General features: G+C 41.6%; 4 protein-coding genes across 4 annotated transcripts; all 4 read right to left on the minus strand.

Moving 5' to 3' along the window:
• Positions 1-1,572: 1,572 nt before the first annotated feature.
• LOC132448910 (gamma-crystallin M1-like) lies at positions 1,573-2,286 on the minus strand. The gene is made up of 2 exons (XM_060040463.1): positions 1,993-2,286; positions 1,573-1,879 (listed from the first exon to the last, which is right to left on the minus strand). The coding sequence occupies exons 1-2, from the start codon at positions 2,284-2,286 to the stop codon at positions 1,607-1,609; spliced, it is 567 nt and encodes a 188-aa protein (XP_059896446.1). The 3' UTR covers positions 1,573-1,606.
• A 3,568-nt stretch (positions 2,287-5,854) lies between these two features.
• Positions 5,855-6,669, minus strand: LOC132448640 (gamma-crystallin M1-like). The gene is made up of 2 exons (XM_060040089.1): positions 6,275-6,669; positions 5,855-6,161 (listed from the first exon to the last, which is right to left on the minus strand). Exons 1-2 carry the CDS (start codon positions 6,569-6,571, stop codon positions 5,889-5,891), a joined length of 570 nt encoding a protein of 189 aa, XP_059896072.1. The 5' UTR covers positions 6,572-6,669; the 3' UTR covers positions 5,855-5,888.
• A 3,478-nt stretch (positions 6,670-10,147) lies between these two features.
• On the minus strand, positions 10,148-11,050 carry LOC132448638 (gamma-crystallin M1-like). Its single transcript, XM_060040088.1, has 3 exons — positions 10,974-11,050; positions 10,568-10,819; positions 10,148-10,454 (listed from the first exon to the last, which is right to left on the minus strand). The coding sequence occupies exons 1-3, from the start codon at positions 10,983-10,985 to the stop codon at positions 10,182-10,184; spliced, it is 537 nt and encodes a 178-aa protein (XP_059896071.1). The 5' UTR covers positions 10,986-11,050; the 3' UTR covers positions 10,148-10,181.
• Positions 11,051-16,375: 5,325 nt separating this feature from the next.
• LOC132449144 (gamma-crystallin M1-like) lies at positions 16,376-17,285 on the minus strand. Its single transcript, XM_060040793.1, has 3 exons — positions 17,202-17,285; positions 16,796-17,047; positions 16,376-16,682 (listed from the first exon to the last, which is right to left on the minus strand). The coding sequence occupies exons 1-3, from the start codon at positions 17,211-17,213 to the stop codon at positions 16,410-16,412; spliced, it is 537 nt and encodes a 178-aa protein (XP_059896776.1). The 5' UTR covers positions 17,214-17,285; the 3' UTR covers positions 16,376-16,409.
• Positions 17,286-19,194: the final 1,909 nt, after the last annotated feature.

Genomic DNA, 19,194 nt, shown 5'->3' on the forward strand with positions numbered 1-19,194 from the left:
GATTTTAGTGAAAGCCCAGCAGGAGAGAGCTTTTCTCTGCCTGCTCCTTCAATTAAGAAGGACAGCACAGCGACTCGTCCGGCCTTTATATCTACCCGCTCCTCCGCCGCAAACAATACGTGTTTGGATGTGAGTGCGCAGCCAAGACTGTTGGGAGAGAGAGAGAGAGAGTGATGTTATGTAAGGGATAATGTACAGAATGCCGGCCATTATCGGGGAAATAAGCGATCAGCAGAGAAATAGTCCACCAAAGACGTTGACGTCGCTAGCAACCGGACTCACTGGGGTTGATAAGTTACCAGACTATTTCGGAGTGATAAGAAAGACACTAACAAACATCACTGATTTTCGTTTCCACATTTATGCTTTAAAAATGTCTATTTGAATAGCTTTTATGCATGATTAAATGCAATTGACGGACATTGATGATCTTGCCAGGTATCAGTTTATTATGTTATGTTATGTTTATGAATGACAGTGGCATGGCTACCCTACTCACTGTACCTTGCACATGTTTAAAATAAACACGTGAATATATGAACCTGTGTATTATTTGAATATCTTAGTCTTGAATGCAAAATAACAAGGTACATTTATACATGGCACTATAGGACCAGTTTAAGATAAAACACAATTGTATGCAATATATAAGTAGGGGTTCCCCGCTCAATCTCTCCATCAGTTTGTGGGTCCTTGCCCTGGAAAACATTGAAGACCCCTGGCCTAGACTCATTTATATTTTTGGATTACACACATTGTACTGCTATAGTAACACTGTCTTTTGCAATCAATCTCTATCGGTTGGTACAGAGCATGTGGACAAAATAACAGTGAATTTCCATGAAAGTACTACACAAGGTCTTGTGTTTATGCGTAATGCCGAATCAGCATAACAAAGCGATTTTGATAATTGTATCTTGGATATTTTAGTTAAGCAAGGGGAGGCGATTACAATGGTTGGACCACCAAGAACGGCAGTGCACCTTGAATTTTTCCTGGTCTTTTTGAACTGCAGCACTTCTGAGGTTCTAGTCTCGTGAGACCATTTTTGGAAAACATTAAAATAATGCCTGGATCATTCAACGCTCACTGGAGGGAGTTGACCAACAAAGAGTACCACAGTATGGAGATTTTTTAACAATATAAGACTGTGCCCATATTAGGAAAGATATGCTGCCTATGGCTAATGATCATTGCTAAAACCAACCGTGAATATCAGGATGGTCTCACAATGCTAAGGTGGAGGAACATTTAGAAGATACTCCGGCTAGGTGACAAATAGACAAATTGATCGGTTGGAATTGTTGATCAAATGGAGGCAGTGATCGTAACACACAGCTACACCTTCTCTACCATTACAAAATCTGTGATTAACGGGATAGTTCTTCTTTGATAAACCTCAGGGGGATAGGCCTTTGGAAGCCTTGGTTCTGACATTAGGCCAACTCATGGAATCTCTCTGTGAGATCAGACGTTCAAAACACTCAAGGTCGGCTTTCAAATGTTGCGCTGATGGTCTTCTGTATGCTCAGTGGTCCTATTTCACAAATAATATGCAAGAAATTCAGCAAATTTAAGTTAGATCATGTTTTATTGATGAGAAAACTTAACACATGTCAGTGATACGCCTCATGCTCATGAACCTCTGGCCGCTCATCATCTCCCTGAAGCTCCTGTACTCTCCGGGCCTCATGTACATCATCCTGCCCTTGTAGTGAGGCTGCTCGTACATCAGCCAGTGGCCGTCCATCACGTGGCAGGACTGGCAGTCGGACATGCGGTAACGATCCTGGATGTTGTCACAGTCGTCCATCATCTCATTGGACTGACCACCGAAGTTCTCCCTCTCGTAGATCTTCATCCTGAACTGGCCTTTGTGCTGTAATGCAGAGATTCGGAGAAACAGTGTAAGCTAACCTATTAACAAACAAAGTCAATTTAACAGTTTAACTTTGTTAGTGTAACAGTTGAACTGTTGGTGAGTTCTCTTACAAAGGGGATCATTCTGCAGGACCTGATGTTGTCAAACATCATTCCCATGCTCTGCATGCGGTGCATGTCGTTGTACTCTCCCCTCCTCATGAAGAACTGCTGGCCCATGTAGTTGTTCTTCTCATAGAGCATGAAGCAGCCGCTCTCCACCCTGCAGGACTGGCACCTGCTCATGTGGGAGGACATGTCGGAGCAGTCGCTCATGCACTCATAGGAGCGACCCTGGAAGTTCTTCTCCTCGTAGAAAGTGATCTGAAACAAATTTGTCAACCATGGTATAACATTACAGAACATTGTGCTATTACTAAATGATAACAACAAGTTGGCTGCAATATTTAATGTAGAATATATTGAATCTTATTACATGAATACAAATCAATGATTTATGTTAATATATCTTTACCTTGCCCATCATGATTGTGGTTTTGGTGGTCTCTCAGAGATCGGTTGGTGAACTGATGCTCTTCCTGTGTCAAGCCCCTCCATTTATACCTGAACAGACCCAAAGGCTGCATGACGGCCCCTATTGTTCAAAGTACTGAATCATGACTCTGACTCAACATACTGTAGAAGCTTCCACATGCTCTTAACAGGGTTAAGCTATTTTAACGTATAGATGGATACTGCCCTGAAAAACCTAAAGAGGATTCAAAATGAACTTGTATATATATATATATGTATAGATGACACAATAATTGAACCTTTAATTGGATGTTGGACAATTCTGATTCTAAATTGTCAAAAAACACATCCATTCAAAATGATCAAGTAATTGATTCGAATTCTAAAGCCCTCCCGAACAAGGAGGCTATAGTTAGTGGGATCATCCAGATAGTCAAGTTTGCTTTTCATATGAATTTGTCTGGCCTTTGCCAAACGGATAAAATAACTATGTGCTTGTCTTGCTCTCTTTGCTCTTGCCGTATCTAGTTTGAAGTAAAGCAAAACATATACTCCGCTGCGAAAAAGCTTTTGTGTAGATTTCTGTAAATATTTGACCATGATTCTGTCTTAATTTGGATGAACAATTAAGAGTGCCATGTATTTTCTTAATTCGGCAGACTGCGGTATTTCTTGGTTATCATCAACAGAAACGTCCTCCTCCGAGTACCGATTCGACCTATTTTTAATTTATTTTTTAAGTGGCTTTCAATGGGGTCAAGGCCAGAATGATTATGCAGAAAGAAAAACAGAATGGGTACTCGGCTACTTGCAAGGTGATGGTGATCTCACAAGTCTAACAGCTGGGCCCGCTAAATGCGTTGCCTCGATTGTGGCAGCGCCCTGTTCAAAGCCTCTCTAGTGGATGCTTGTCGGGAGTTTACCACATTGTCGATGGAAGGGCTTAAAACCAGGACATTAAATTCCACCAAGAGTCCGTATGCTCCACCAGTAATCACTAAATTCCAATTGTCCAAACACATGGCCGAACACGCGCTGCGAGTCGCGCTCATTTCCATAAAGTTAACTGAAGTTCAACTTTTTTCCCTCCCCCTTACCCGCCAGTGAGTTCACCTGACCGCACGCGAGCCTTTGAAGAATCCCTTGCCCGCGGCTCTGCCCCACCTAATGCAGGGCCTCGAGTGTGGCTCTCCCCTCCCATTCACTTTGTATTGGACGGATGATGGATGCTTGCTCGCGAGGGCCACTCTGCTGATGTCACTAGCTTTAAATCATGGCTGTGCCCTAATGTTGAAGGTGTTAAAAAAAACATCATTGAATGGTGACTATGTATGAAGTTTGGGCACCATAATAGTACAGAAAGGACTTGTGCAAGCTGATCTTCACTTCCTATTTTGGTGACCAAGCTAGGCAAAGACGACTGGACATTGGGTCAAGTTATTTTATTTATTGTTGATGTGTACAATATAAGTCATATTTAATCTGTTTTGTTTTGTTCATTGTTGTTTACCCAGCTGAATTTATTGGTCTACGCACACATATATGTGCATACTCACAATTGCCTAGACCAGAGGTCTTCAACAGGGGATCCGCGACCCCTAGGGGGTACTGCAGGGGGGTTGCGAAAGTTTTGGTTGATTAGACAATTATTTTATATTCCCCCCGCAATTTTTTCCACAAATTGAAATGTCTTTAAATACAGATTAACATGAATCCAACACACTAGCCACGTTTACATGGACACTTTTGATCAGATTTCTAATCGGAATAGATCTATTCCTATCATGCGATCCGAATGGCATTTACAAAAGTGTCAAGCGTACGTTCGTATGTCTCTCACGCACACCTGACACATCAGGACTGGCTGCAACAATTGTATGTATTTGATTTTAGTGAAAGCCCAGCAGGAGAGAGCTTTTCTCTGCCTGCTCCTTCAATTAAGAAGAAGGACAGCACAGCGACTCGTCCGGTCTTTATATCTACCCGCTCCTCCGCCGCAAACAATACGTGTTTGGATGTGAGTGCGCAGCCAAGACTGTTGGGAGAGAGAGAGAGAGAGTGCTGTTATGTAAGGGGTAATGTACAGAATGCCGGCCATTATCGGGGAACTAAGCGATCAGCAGAGAAATAGTCCACCAAAGACGTTGACGTCGCTAGCAACCGGACTCGCTGGGGTTGATAAGTTACCAGACTATTTCGGAGTGATAAGAAAGACGCTAACAAACATCACTGATTTTCGTTTCCACATTTATGCTTTAAAAATGTCTATTTGAATAGCTTTTATACATGATTAAATGCAATTGACGGACATTGATGATCTTGCCAGGTATCAGTTTATTATGTTATGTTATGTTTATGAATGACAGTGGCATGGTCACCCTACTCACTGGACCTTGCACATGTTTAGAATAAACACATGAATATATGAACCTGTGTATTATTTGAATATCTTAGTCTTGAATGCAAAATAACAAGGTACATTTATACATGGCACTATAGGACCAGTTTAAGATAAAACACAATTTTATGCAATATATAAGTAGGGGTTCCCCGCTCAATCTCTCCATCAGTTTGGGGGTCCTTGCCCTGGAAAACATTGAAGACCCCTGGCCTAGACTCATTTATATTTTTGGATTACACACATTGTACTGCTATAGTAACACTGTCTTTTGCAATCAATCTCTATCGGTTGGTACAGAGCATGTGGACAAAATAACAGTGAATTTCCATGAAAGTACTACACAAGGTCTTGTGTTTATGCGTAATGCCGAATCAGCATAACAAAGCGATTTTGATAATTGTATCTTGGATATTTTAGTTAAGCAAGGGGAGGCGATTACAATGGTTGGACCACCAAGAACGGCAGTGCACCTTGAATTTTTCCTGGTCTTTTTGAACTGCAGCACTTCTGAGGTTCTAGTCTCGTGAGACCATCTTTGGAAAACATTAAAATAATGCCTGGATCATTCAACGCTCACTGGAGGGAGTTGACCAACAAAGAGTACCACAGTATAGAGATTTTTTAACAATATAAGACTGTGCCCATATTAGGAAAGATATGCTGCCTATGGCTAATGATCATTGCTAAAACCAACCGTGAATATCAGGATGGTCTCACAATGCTAAGGTGGAGGAACATTTAGAAGATACTCCGGCTAGGTGACAAATTGACAAATTGATCGGTTGGAATTGTTGATCAAATGGAGGCAGTGATCGTAATACACAGCTACACCTTCTCTACCATTACAAAATCTGTGATTAACGGGATAGTTCTTCTTTGATAAACCTCAGGGGGATAGGCCTTTGGAAGCCTTGGTTCTGACATTAGGCCAACTCATGGAATCTCTCTGTGAGATCAGACGTTCAAAACACTCAAGGTCGGCTTTCAAATGTTGCGCTGATGGTCTTCTGTATGCTCAGTGGTCCTATTTCACAAATAATATGCAAGAAATTCAGCAAATTTAAGTTAGATCATGTTTTATTGATGAGAAAACTTAACACATGTCAGTGATACGCCTCATGCTCATGAACCTCTGGCCGCTCATCATCTCCCTGAAGCTCCTGTACTCTCCGGGCCTCATGTACATCATCCTGCCCTTGTAGTGAGGCTGCTCGTACATCAGCCAGTGGCCGTCCATCACGTGGCAGGACTGGCAGTCGGACATGCGGTAACGATCCTGGATGTTGTCACAGTCGTCCATCATCTCATTGGACTGACCACCGAAGTTCTCCCTCTCGTAGATCTTCATCCTGAATTGGCCTTTGTGCTGTAATGCAGAGATTCAGAGAAACAGTGTAAGCTAACCTATTAACAAACAAAGTCAATTTAACAGTTTAACTTTGTAAGTGTAACAGTTGAACTGTTGGTGAGTTATCTTACAAAGGGGATCATTCTGCAGGACCTGATGTTGTCAAACATCATTCCCATGCTCTGCATGCGGTGCATGTCGTTGTACTCTCCCCTCCTCATGAAGAACTGCTGGCCCATGTAGTTGTTCTTCTCATAGAGCATGAAGCAGCCGCTCTCCACCCTGCAGGACTGGCACCTGCTCATGTGGGAGGACATGTCGGAGCAGTCGCTCATGCACTCATAGGAGCGACCCTGGAAGTTCTTCTCCTCGTAGAAAGTGATCTGAAACAAATAATTTGTCAACCATGGTATAACATTACAGAACATTGTGCTATTACTAAATGATAACAACAAGTTGGCTGCAATATTTAATGTAGAATATATTGAATCTTATTACATGAATACAAATCAATGATTTATGTTAATATATCTTTACCTTGCCCATCATGATTGTGGTTTTGGTGGTCTCTCAGAGATCGGTTGGTGAACTGATGCTCTTCCTGTGTCAAGCCCCTACATTTATACCTGAACAGACCCAAAGGCTGCATGACGGCCCCTATTGTTCAAAGTACTGAATCATGACTCTGACTCAACATACTGTAGAAGCTTCCACATGCTCTTAACAGGGTTAAGCTATTTTAACGTATAGATGGATACTGCCCTGAAAAACCTAAAGAGGATTCAAAATGAACTTGTATATATATATAAATATATATATATATATATATATATATATATCGATATATATATATATCGATATATATATCGATATATATATAGATATATACATCGATATATATGACACAATAATTGAACCTTAACTTGGATGTTGGACAATTCTGATTCTAAATTGTCAAAAAACACATCCATTCAAAATGATCAAGTAATTGATTCGAATTCTAAAGCCCTCCCGAACAAGGAGGCTATAGTTAGTGGGATCATCCAGATAGTCAAGTTTGCTTTTCATATGAATTTGTCTGGCCTTTGCCAAACCGATAAAATAACTATGTAACTGGTCTTGCTCTCTTTGCTCTTGCCGTATCTAGTTTGAAGTAAAGCAAAACATATACTCCGCTGCGAAAAAGCTTTTGTGTCGATTTCTGTAAATATTTGACCATGATTCTGTCTTAATTTGGATGAACAATTAAGAGTGCCATGTATTTTCTTAATTCGACAGACTGCGGTATTTCTTGGTTATCATCAACAGAAACGTCCTCCTCCGAGTACCGATTCGACCTATTTTTATTTTATTTTTTAAGTAGCTTTCAATGGGGTCAATGCCAGAATGATTATGCAGAAAGAAAAACAGTATGGGTACTCGGCTACTCGCAAGGTCATGGTGATCTCACAAGTCTAACAGCTGGGCCCGCTAAATGCGTTGCCTCGATTGTGGCAGCGCCCTGTTCAAAGCCTCTCTAGTGGATGCTTGTCGGGAGTTTACCACTTTGTCGATGGAAGGGCTTAAAACCAGGACATTAAATTCCACCAAGAGTCTGTATTCTCCACCAGTAATCACTAAATTCCAATTGTCCAAACACATGGCCGAACACGCGCTGCGAGTCGCGCTCATTTCCATAAAGTTAACTGAAGTTCAACTTTTTTCCCTCCCCTTTACCCGCCAGTGAGTTCACCTGACCGCACGCGAGCCTTTGAAGAATCCCTTGCCCGCGGCTCTGCCCCACCTAATGCAGGGCCTCGAGTGTGGCTCTCCCCTCCCATTCACTTTGTATTGGACGGATGATGGATGCTTGCTCGCGAGGGCCACTCTGCTGATGTCACTAGCTTTAAATCATGGCTGTGCCCTAATGTTGAAGGTGTTAAAAAAAACATCATTGAATGGTGACTATGTATGAAGTTTGGGCACCATAATAGTACAGAAAGGACTTGTGCAAGCTGATCTTCACTTCCTATTTTGGTGACCAAGCTAGGCAAAGACGACTGGACATTGGGTCAAGTTATTTTATTTATTGTTGATGTGTACAATATAAGTCATATTTAATCTGTTTTGTTTTGTTCATTGTTGTTTACCCAGCTGAATTTATTGGTCTACGCACACATATATGTGCATACTCTCACAATTGCCTAGACTAGAGGTCTTCAACAGGGGATCCGCAACCCCTAGGGGGTACTGCAGGGGGGTTGCGAAAGTTTTGGTTGATTAGACAATTATTTTGTATTCCTCCCGCAATTTTTTCAACAAATTGAAATGTCTTTAAATACACATGAACATGAATCCAACACACTAGCCACGTTTACATGGACACTTTTGATCCAATTTCTAATCGGAATAGATCTATTCCTATCATGCGATCCAAATGGCATTTACATTTTATGCATTTGATTTTAGTGAATGCCCAGCAGGAGAGAGCTTTTCTCTGCCTGCTCCTTCAATTAAGAAGGACAGCACAGCGACTCGTCCGGTCTTTATATCTACCCGCTCCTCCGCCGCAAACAATACGTGTTTGGATGTGAGTGCGCAGCCAAGACTGTTGGGAGAGAGAGAGAGAGTGCTGTTATGTAAGGGATAATGTACAGAATGCCGGCCATTATTGGGGAAATAAGCGATCAGCAGAGAAATAGTCCACCAAAGACGTTGACGTCGCTAGCAACCGGACTCGCTGGGGTTGATAAGTTACCAGACTATTTCGGAGTGATAAGAAAGACACTAACAAACATCACTGATTTTCGTTTCCACATTTATGCTTTAAAAATGTCGATTTGAATAGCTTTTATGCATGATTAAATGCAATTGACGGACATTGATGATCTTGCCAGGTATCAGTTTATTATGTTATGTTATGTTTATGAATGACAGTGGCATGGCTACCCTACTCACTGTACCTTGCACATGTTTAAAATAAACACATGAATATATGAACCTGTGTATTATTTGAATATCTTAGTCTTGAATGCAAAATAACAAGGTACATTTATACATGGCACTATAGGACCAGTTTAAGATAAAACACAATTTCATGCAATATATAAGTAGGGGTTCCCCGCTCAATCTCTCCATCAGTTTGTGGGTCCTTGCCCTGGAAAACATTGAAGACCCCTGGCCTAGACTCATTTATATTTTTGGATTACACACATTGTACTGCTATAGTAACACTGTCTTTTGCAATCAATCTCTATCGGTTGGTACAGAGCATGTGGACAAAATAACAGTGAATTTCCATGAAAGTACTACACAAGGTCTTGTGTTTATGCGTAATGCTGAATCAGCATAACAAAGCGATTTTGATAATTGTATCTTGGATATTTTAGTTAAGCAAGGGGAGGCGATTACAATGGTTGGACCACCAAGAACGGCAGTGCACCTTGAATCTTTCCTGGTCTTTTTGAACTGCAGCACTTCTGAGGTTCTAGTCTCGTGAGACCATTTTTGGAAAACATTAAAATAATGCCTGGATCATTCAACGCTCACTGGAGGGAGTTGACCAACAAAGAGTACCACAGTAGAGATTTTTTAACAATATAAGACTGTGCCCATATTAGGAAAGATATGCTGCCTATGGCTAATGATCATTGCTAAAACCAACCGTGAATATCAGGATGGTCTCACAATGCTAAGGTGGAGGAACATTTAGAAGATACTCCGGCTAGGTGACAAATTGACAAATTGATCGGTTGGAATTGTTGATCAAATGGAGGCAGTGATCGTAATAGCTACACCTTCTCTGCCATTACAAAATCTGTGATTAACGGGATAGTTCTTCTTTGATAAACCTCAGGGGGATAGGCCTTTGGAAGCCTTGGTTCTGACATTAGGCCAACTCATGGAATCTCTCTGTGAGATCAGACGTTCAAAACACTCAAGGTCGGCTTTCAAATGTTGCGCTGATGGTCTTCTGTATGCTCAGTGGTCCTATTTCACAAATAATATGCAAGAAATTCAGCAAATGTAAGTTAGATCATGTTTTATTGATGAGAAAACTTAACACATGTCAGTGATACGCCTCATGCTCATGAACCTCTGGCCGCTCATCATCTCCCTGAAGCTCCTGTACTCTCCGGGCCTCATGTACATCATCCTGCCCTTGTAGTGAGGCTGCTCGTACATCAGCCAGTGTCCGTCCATCACGTGGCAGGACTGGCAGTCGGACATGCGGTAACGATCCTGGATGTTGTCACAGTCGTCCATCATCTCATTGGACTGACCACCGAAGTTCTCCCTCTCGTAGATCTTCATCCTGAACTGGCCTTTGTGCTGTAATGCAGAGATTCAGAGAAACAGTGTAAGCTAACCTATTAACAAACAAAGTCAATTTAACAGTTTAACTTTGTTAGTGTAACAGTTGAACTGTTGGTGAGTTCTCTTACAAAGGGGATCATTCTGCAGGACCTGATGTTGTCAAACATCATTCCCATGCTCTGCATGCGGTGCATGTCGTTGTACTCTCCCCTCCTCATGAAGAACTGCTGGCCCATGTAGTTGTTCTTCTCATAGAGCATGAAGCAGCCGCTCTCCACCCTGCAGGACTGGCACCTGCTCATGTGGGAGGACATGTCGGAGCAGTCGCTCATGCACTCATAGGAGCGACCCTGGAAGTTCTTCTCCTCGTAGAAAGTGATCTGAAACAAATAATTTGTCAACCATGGTATAACATTACAGAACTTTGTGCTATTACTAAATGATAACAACAAGTTGGCTGCAATATTTAATGTAGAATGTATTCAATCTTATTACATGAATACAAATCAATGATTTATGTTAATATATCTTTACCTTGCCCATCATGATTGTGGTGTTGGTGGTCTCTCAGAGATCGGTTGGTGAACTGATGCTCTTCCTGTGTCAAGCCCCTACATTTATACCTGAACAGACCCAAAGGCTGCATGACGGCCCCTATTGTTCAAAGTACTGAATCATGACTCTGACTCAACATACTGTAGAAGATTCCACATGCTCTTAAATGGGTTAAGCTATTTTAACGTATAGATGGATACTGCCCTGAAAAACCTAAAGAGGATTCAAAATGAACTTGTATATATATATATATATATATATATATATATATATATATATATATATGTATATGTATATGTATATGTATATATATCAGTGGCGGCTGGTCGTTTTTAAAGTGAGGGAGGAAGGACTGCGCGCTTGGTTGCCATTGGCCTGCTTGCACTGTTGGTGTATGGTGGCATAAGAATGTGAGACTCAAGTTGTTTCAGGGTGTTTTGGTGAACTACAAAATAGAAGGGAGGGAGTTATGTGAACAAAATGTATACAAAGCCACCAGTGGCATCACTGTAATTTGAGAAGGAAAGGATGCAAAGCATATTAGTCAAATCAGGCCTACTATTGATTTGTAAAAGTAAATAAAAAAATCTGGGCCTATCATTGGGCCTATTTTTGCCCTCACTGACTGAAGTTATTTAGCTATGTTTATTTTCAGTTACAATTGCTTGTAATGCTACCAGTAAGTCATTGCGTACCTAGCAAACCATGTAGCACTCACAACAACACTGACGTTGCCATTACTTCTGGAGACCTTGATTTTGGGAAGTGGTCTACCTCTTTCTTTGGTCGCTAACTTAGCACTGTAACTGAATGAATGGAATGCTTTTTGTAATAAGACGTTAACAATGTCCTCCGTTTACAATGTTTCCATTGTGCATTTAGGATCTCGCTATCGCAGATTTCACTTGCTCTGCGTCTCTCAGACTGAGCACCGCGTCAACGCAGACCGGGTTTGTTATCGACAGCGTTGCCAGATTGGGCAGATTTCCCGCCCAATGATAATTCTTCCAGCCTAACATGGTTAAAAGTAGCCCAATTGGGTGGGAAATCGGACCAATCTGGCAACACTGCTCAACATCCAGGGATCCTACTTATTGGTTCATAGCGCAGACGGATAGATTTTTGCGCGAATCAGACCCCTTAAGGTCCCACCCACTCAGAGGAGGACTTTCCTCCTCTCTCCCATTGAAACCCATGTTATCCACCGGCCGCCAGTACTTTCGGGAAAATGAATGGGAGTCAACGGAGGCGGAGGGAGGACGTTCCTCCCTGAAGTAATTGTCAAAAGGCGATAGGGGGTGCTAATGTCCCTTTACCCAGGGAAACGAACATTATATATTCAAAGGCAATAAAGTAGTCATATTTAGAGAGACGCCGAGATCGTTTAATGGCCTGTGGCATGTGCCACCGCGACCACTGACATACCATGGCATATGCCGTTCTGGAACGGTAACTGCCGTTCTGAAACGGTAACTGCCGTCGCGACCACAGACATACCATGGCATATGCCGTTCTGGAACGGTAACTGCCATTCTGAAACGGTAACTACCGTTCTGAAACGGTAACTGCCGTCGCGACCACTGACATACCATGGCATATGCCGTTCTGAAACGGTAACTGCCGTTCTGAAACGGTAACTGCCGTCGCGACCACAGACATACCATGGCATATGCCGTTCTGGAACGGTAACTGCCATTCTGAAACGGTAACTACCGTTCTGAAACGGTAACTGCCGTCGCGACCACTGACATACCATGGCATATGCCGTTCTGAAACGGTAACTGCCGTTCTGAAACGGTAACTGCCGTCGCGACCACAGACATACCATGGCATATGCCGTTCTGGAACGGTAACTGCCATTCTGAAACGGTAACTACCGTTCTGAAACGGTAACTGCCGTCGCGACCACTGACATACCATGGCATATGCCGTTCTGAAACGGTAACTGCCGTTCTGAAACGGTAACTACCGTTCTGAAACGGTAATGCCATGGCATATGCCTTTCTGGAACGGTAACTACCGTTCTGAAACGGTAACTGCCGTTCAGGTGGAACGGTAACTGCAGTTCCCAACAATGGTATGTGACACCAGCATAACTCCTCCGTATAATTTCAAGACAGGTATTGCCATAAATGTAAAGGTATATATTTGGTATTTATTGACACAATATCACAACATAACGCCGTAAATAAAGGGATTTACACGTTTCTCTCGTCCGTGCTGTTGTTATGATATTTCCGATCTGTTTGTTGTTGCTTTTGTAATGACAGATGCTTTTGAAAACAGCCGGACTTGCTCCGGTGACGGTAGTTATAGCCTAGCCTTCTAGGTGGCCATAGAGCTATAGTCTATTGCTTTGTTCCAATATCCATACTATCCGCAGTCATTATACTTTATTTTAGTATGACTTCTTTTTTATATAGTTTGAGTACGTAGTGCGTTGCAATTAAGATCAGGGCGAAAGGAAGTGTAGTGAAAGGACCCGGATGGTATACTCAAAACGGTCAAACCGATGAGTGTGGAATCGTGGATTGTACACCTTTCGTGCTCCACGGCAGCGATCTTAGCTACGTAGCTGAAGAGGCGGAGCCAGGCTGAGCCAACGTCGGCGCATTTTCTTTAATAGGTCCATGCATTTTCCACGTATCCTGCATTAATGGAGTCATTTTGTTGTTTTAATAGCTTTATAACTACTATGTGTAAAGTGTTCACCGTTCAAAGCGAGATGTTTATTGCGGTTGCGATCGTAGTTTCCGTTAGGGGTGGCACTGTAGGCTATGGCTAGACAGTCATCCATTTTTCCACTCGTGTTTTATCAAGATGTTCTAGTGATCCAGTGTCATAAACCTTTCTATATCGACATGATCCAGTGGTATCATGGCATACAGGCCAAAAGTTTTTCCGCTGGCAAGCCAATTATGTTAATCGGAAGTTCCATTTCCTACTGGAACCACCGTTTTTCCGCTGGCATGCCACTCATGTAAAATGGTATTACCAGTTTCTACTGGCACCTACCGTTTTTCCGCTGGCATGCCACTCATGTAAAATGGTATTACCAGTTTCTACTGGCACCTACCGTTTTTCCGCTGGCATGCCACTCATGGAAAATGGTAATTACCAGTTTCTACTGGCACCTACCGTTTTTCCGATGGCATGCCACTCATGGAAAATGGTAATTACCAGTTTCTACTGGCACCTACCGTTTGCCAGTAGATATTCCTTTCCTGTGGTATTTGCCCGTTCATACACACATACCACTCATGATTCACAGCTACACAATCATTCTTATAAAAACGGTAGGTGCCAGTAGAAACTGGTAATTACCATTTTCCATGAGTGGCATGCCATCGGAAAAACGGTAGGTGCCAGTAGAAACTGTTAATTACCATTTTCCATGAGTGGCATGCCAGCGGAAAAACGGTAGGTGCCAGTAGAAACTGGTAATTACCATTTTCCATGAGTGGCATGCCAGCGGAAAAACGGTAGGTGCCAGTAGAAACTGGTAATACCATTTTACATGAGTGGCATGCCAGCGGAAAAACGGTGGCCTGTATGCCATGATACCACTGGATCATGTCGATATAGAAAGGTTTATGACACTGGATCAGGGTTAAATGATAGGAACCTATAGGCCTGCTTAAATTATTTGGTTAAACACCAATAACAACAAATGCAAAACTTAATATTTGGCCTATTGAATAGTTATGAGCTGAAGCAGTCATACAGTATAGGCTTTATTATAGTCTACGCTACTAGAACATCTTGATAAAACACGAGTGGAAAAATGGATGACTGTCTAGCCATAGCCTACAGTGCCACCCCTATAGGGACCTGGCTCTGGTGCACTAACCGGAAACTACGATCGCAACCGCAATAAACATCTCGCTTTGAACGGTGAACTCTTTACACATAGTAGTTATAAAGCTATTAAAACAACAAAATGACTCCATTAATGCAGGATACGTGGAAAATGCATGGACCTATTAAAGAAAATGCGCCGACGTTGGCTCAGCCTGGCTCCGCCTCTTCAGCTACGTAGCTATTAGATCGCTGCCGTGGAGCACGAAAGGTGTACATCAATCCACACTCATCGGTTTGACCGTTTGAGTATACCATCCGGGTCCTTTCACTACACTTCCTTTCGCCCTGATCTTAATTGCAACGCACTACGTACTCAAACAATATATAAAAAAAAAAGTCATACTAAAATAAAGTATAATGACTGCGGATAGTATGGATATTGGAACAAAGCAATAGACTAGCTCTATGGCCACCTAGAAGGCTAGGCTATAACTACCGTCACCGGAGCAAGTCCGGCTGTTTTCAAAAGCATCTGTCATTACAAAAGCAACAACAAAACAGATCGGAAATATCCTAACAACAGCACGGACGAGAGAAACGTGTAAATCCCTTTATTTACGGCGTTATGTTGTGATATTGTGTCAATAAATACCAAATATATATACCTTTACATTTATGGCAATACCTGTCTTGAAATTATACGGAGGAGTTATGCTGGTGTCACATACCATTGTTGGGAACTGCAGTTACCGTTCCACCTGAACGGCAGTTACCGTTTCAGAACGGTAGTTACCGTTCCAGAAAGGCATATGCCATGGCATTACCGTTTCAGAACGGTAGTTACCGTTTCAGAACGGTAGTTACCGTTTCAGAACGGCAGTTACCATTCCAGAACGGCATATGCCATGGTATGTCAGTGGTCGCGACGGCAGTTACCGTTTCAGAACGGTAGTTACCGTTCCAGAAAGGCATATGCCATGGCATTACCGTTTCAGAACGGTAGTTACCGTTTCAGAACGGTAGTTACCGTTTCAGAACGGTAGTTACCGTTTCAGAACGGCAGTTACCGTTCCAGAACGGCATATGCCATGGAATGTCAGTGGTCGCGACGGCAGTTACCGTTTCAGAACGGTAGTTACCGTTCCAGAATGGCATATGCCATGGTATGTCAGTGGTCGCGGTGGCACATGCCACAGGCCAATAAACGATCTCGGCCCTACTGCATATTTAAGGGCATTAATTCATTACAATAGTCTGGGCAATCTACATTTTTTATTCTCAACAATGTTGACAAATTGATCGGTTGGAATTGTTGATCAAATGGAGGCAGTGATCGTAATACACAGCTACACCTTCTCTGCCATTACAAAATCTGTGATTAACGGGATAGTTCTTCTTTGATAAACCTCAGGGGGATAGGCCTTTGGAAGCCTTGGTTCTGACATTAGGCCAACTCATGGAATCTCTCTGTGAGATCAGACGTTCAAAACACTCAAGGTCGGCTTTCAAATGTTGCGCTGATGGTCTTCTGTATGCTCAGTGGTCCTATTTCACAAATAATATGCAAGAAATTCAGCAAATGTAAGTTAGATCATGTTTTATTGATGAGAAAACTTAACACATGTCAGTGATACGCCTCATGCTCATGAACCTCTGGCCGCTCATCATCTCCCTGAAGCTCCTGTACTCTCCGGGCCTCATGTACATCATCCTGCCCTTGTAGTGAGGCTGCTCGTACATCAGCCAGTGTCCGTCCATCACGTGGCAGGACTGGCAGTCGGACATGCGGTAACGATCCTGGATGTTGTCACAGTCGTCCATCATCTCATTGGACTGACCACCGAAGTTCTCCCTCTCGTAGATCTTCATCCTGAACTGGCCTTTGTGCTGTAATGCAGAGATTCAGAGAAACAGTGTAAGCTAACCTATTAACAAACAAAGTCAATTTAACAGTTTAACTTTGTTAGTGTAACAGTTGAACTGTTGGTGAGTTCTCTTACAAAGGGGATCATTCTGCAGGACCTGATGTTGTCAAACATCATTCCCATGCTCTGCATGCGGTGCATGTCGTTGTACTCTCCCCTCCTCATGAAGAACTGCTGGCCCATGTAGTTGTTCTTCTCATAGAGCATGAAGCAGCCGCTCTCCACCCTGCAGGACTGGCACCTGCTCATGTGGGAGGACATGTCGGAGCAGTCGCTCATGCACTCATAGGAGCGACCCTGGAAGTTCTTCTCCTCGTAGAAAGTGATCTGAAACAAATAATTTGTCAACCATGGTATAACATTACAGAACTTTGTGCTATTACTAAATGATAACAACAAGTTGGCTGCAATATTTAATGTAGAATGTATTCAATCTTATTACATGAATACAAATCAATGATTTATGTTAATATATCTTTACCTTGCCCATCATGATTGTGGTGTTGGTGGTCTCTCAGAGATCGGTTGGTGAACTGATGCTCTTCCTGTGTCAAGCCCCTACATTTATACCTGAACAGACCCAAAGGCTGCATGACGGCCCCTATTGTTCAAAGTACTGAATCATGACTCTGACTCAACATACTGTAGAAGATTCCACATGCTCTTAAATGGGTTAAGCTATTTTAACGTATAGATGGATACTGCCCTGAAAAACCTAAAGAGGATTCAAAATGAACTTGTATATATATATAAATATATATATATATATATATATATATATATATATATATATATATATATATATATATATATATATATATATATATATATATATATATTTATATATATATATATATATATATTTATATATATATATATATATATATTTATATATATATATATATATATGTATATGTATATATATCAGTGGCGGCTGGTCGTTTTTAAAGTGAGGGAGGAAGGACTGCGCGCTTGGTTGCCATTGGCCTGCTTGCACTGTTGGTGTATGGTGGCATAAGAATGTGAGACTCAAGTTGTTTCAGGGTGTTTTGGTGAACTACAAAATAGAAGGGAGGGAGTTATGTGAACAAAATGTATACAAAGCCACCAGTGGCATCACTGTAATTTGAGAAGGAAAGGATGCAAAGCATATTAGTCAAATCAGGCCTACTATTGATTTGTAAAAGTAAATAAAAAAATCTGGGCCTATCATTGGGCCTATTTTTGCCCTCACTGACTGAAGTTATTTAGCTATGTTTATTTTCAGTTACAATTGCTTGTAATGCTACCAGTAAGTCATTGCGTACCTAGCAAACCATGTAGCACTCACAACAACACTGACGTTGCCATTACTTCTGGAGACCTTGATTTTGGGAAGTGGTCTACCTCTTTCTTTGGTCGCTAACTTAGCACTGTAACTGAATGAATGGAATGCTTTTTGTAATAAGACGTTAACAATGTCCTCCGTTTACAATGTTTCCATTGTGCATTTAGGATCTCGCTATCGCAGATTTCACTTGCTCTGCGTCTCTCAGACTGAGCACCGCGTCAATGCAGACCGGGTTTGTTATCGACAGCGTTGCCAGATTGGGCAGATTTCCCGCCCAATGATAATTCTTCCAGCCTAACATGGTTAAAAGTAGCCCAATTGGGTGGGAAATCGGACCAATCTGGCAACACTGCTCAACATCCAGGGATCCTACTTATTGGTTCATAGCGCAGACGGATAGATTTTTGCGCGAATCAGACCCCTTAAGGTCCCACCCACTCAGAGGAGGACTTTCCTCCTCTCTCCCATTGAAACCCATGTTATCCACCGGCCGCCAGTACTTTCGGGAAAATGAATGGGAGTCAACGGAGGCGGAGGGAGGACGTTCCTCCCTGAAGTAATTGTCAAAAGGCGATAGGAGGTGCTAATGTCCCTTTACCCAGGGAAACGAACATTATATATTCAAAGGCAATAAAGTAGTCATATTTAAGGGCATTAATTCATTACAATAGTCTGGGCAATCTACATTTTTTATTCTCAACAATGTTAGGGAGGATCTTCCTCCCTCTCCTCAATGGAGAAGCCTCCACTGATATATATATATGTATATATATATGTATATATATATATATATATATATATATATATATATATATATATATATATGTGTATATATATATATATATATATGTATATATATATATATGTATATATATATGTATATATGTATATATATATGTATATATATGTATATATATATATATATATATATATATATATATATATATATATATATATATATATATATATATATGACACAATAATTGAACCTTAAATTGGATGTTGGACAATTCTGATTCTAAATTGTCAAAAAACACATCCATTCAAAATGATCAAGTAATTGATTCGAATTCTAAAGTCCTCCCGAACAAGGAGACTATAGTTAGTGGGATCATCCAGATAGTCAAGTTTGCTTTTCATATGA

The sequence above is a fragment of the Gadus macrocephalus genome, chromosome 20, assembly GCF_031168955.1.
Source record: "Gadus macrocephalus chromosome 20, ASM3116895v1".
NCBI lineage: Eukaryota > Metazoa > Chordata > Actinopteri > Gadiformes > Gadidae > Gadus > Gadus macrocephalus.

Excerpts from the sequence above, each read along its gene's own strand:
- LOC132448640 (XM_060040089.1), bottom strand. The coding sequence starts at position 6,571 with ATGTTCTGTAATGTTATACCATGGTTGACAAATTATTTGTTTCAGATC. Across the intron at positions 6,162-6,274 it reads CCTGCAGAATGATCCCCTTT|CACAAAGGCCAATTCAGGAT; the intron begins GTAAGATAACTC and ends TCTGCATTACAG.
- LOC132448638 (XM_060040088.1), bottom strand. Across the intron at positions 10,455-10,567 it reads CCTGCAGAATGATCCCCTTT|CACAAAGGCCAGTTCAGGAT; the intron begins GTAAGAGAACTC and ends TCTGCATTACAG.
- LOC132449144 (XM_060040793.1), bottom strand. Across the intron at positions 16,683-16,795 it reads CCTGCAGAATGATCCCCTTT|CACAAAGGCCAGTTCAGGAT; the intron begins GTAAGAGAACTC and ends TCTGCATTACAG.
- LOC132448910 (XM_060040463.1), bottom strand. The coding sequence starts at position 2,286 with ATGTTCTGTAATGTTATACCATGGTTGACAAATTTGTTTCAGATCACT. Across the intron at positions 1,880-1,992 it reads CCTGCAGAATGATCCCCTTT|CACAAAGGCCAGTTCAGGAT; the intron begins GTAAGAGAACTC and ends TCTGCATTACAG.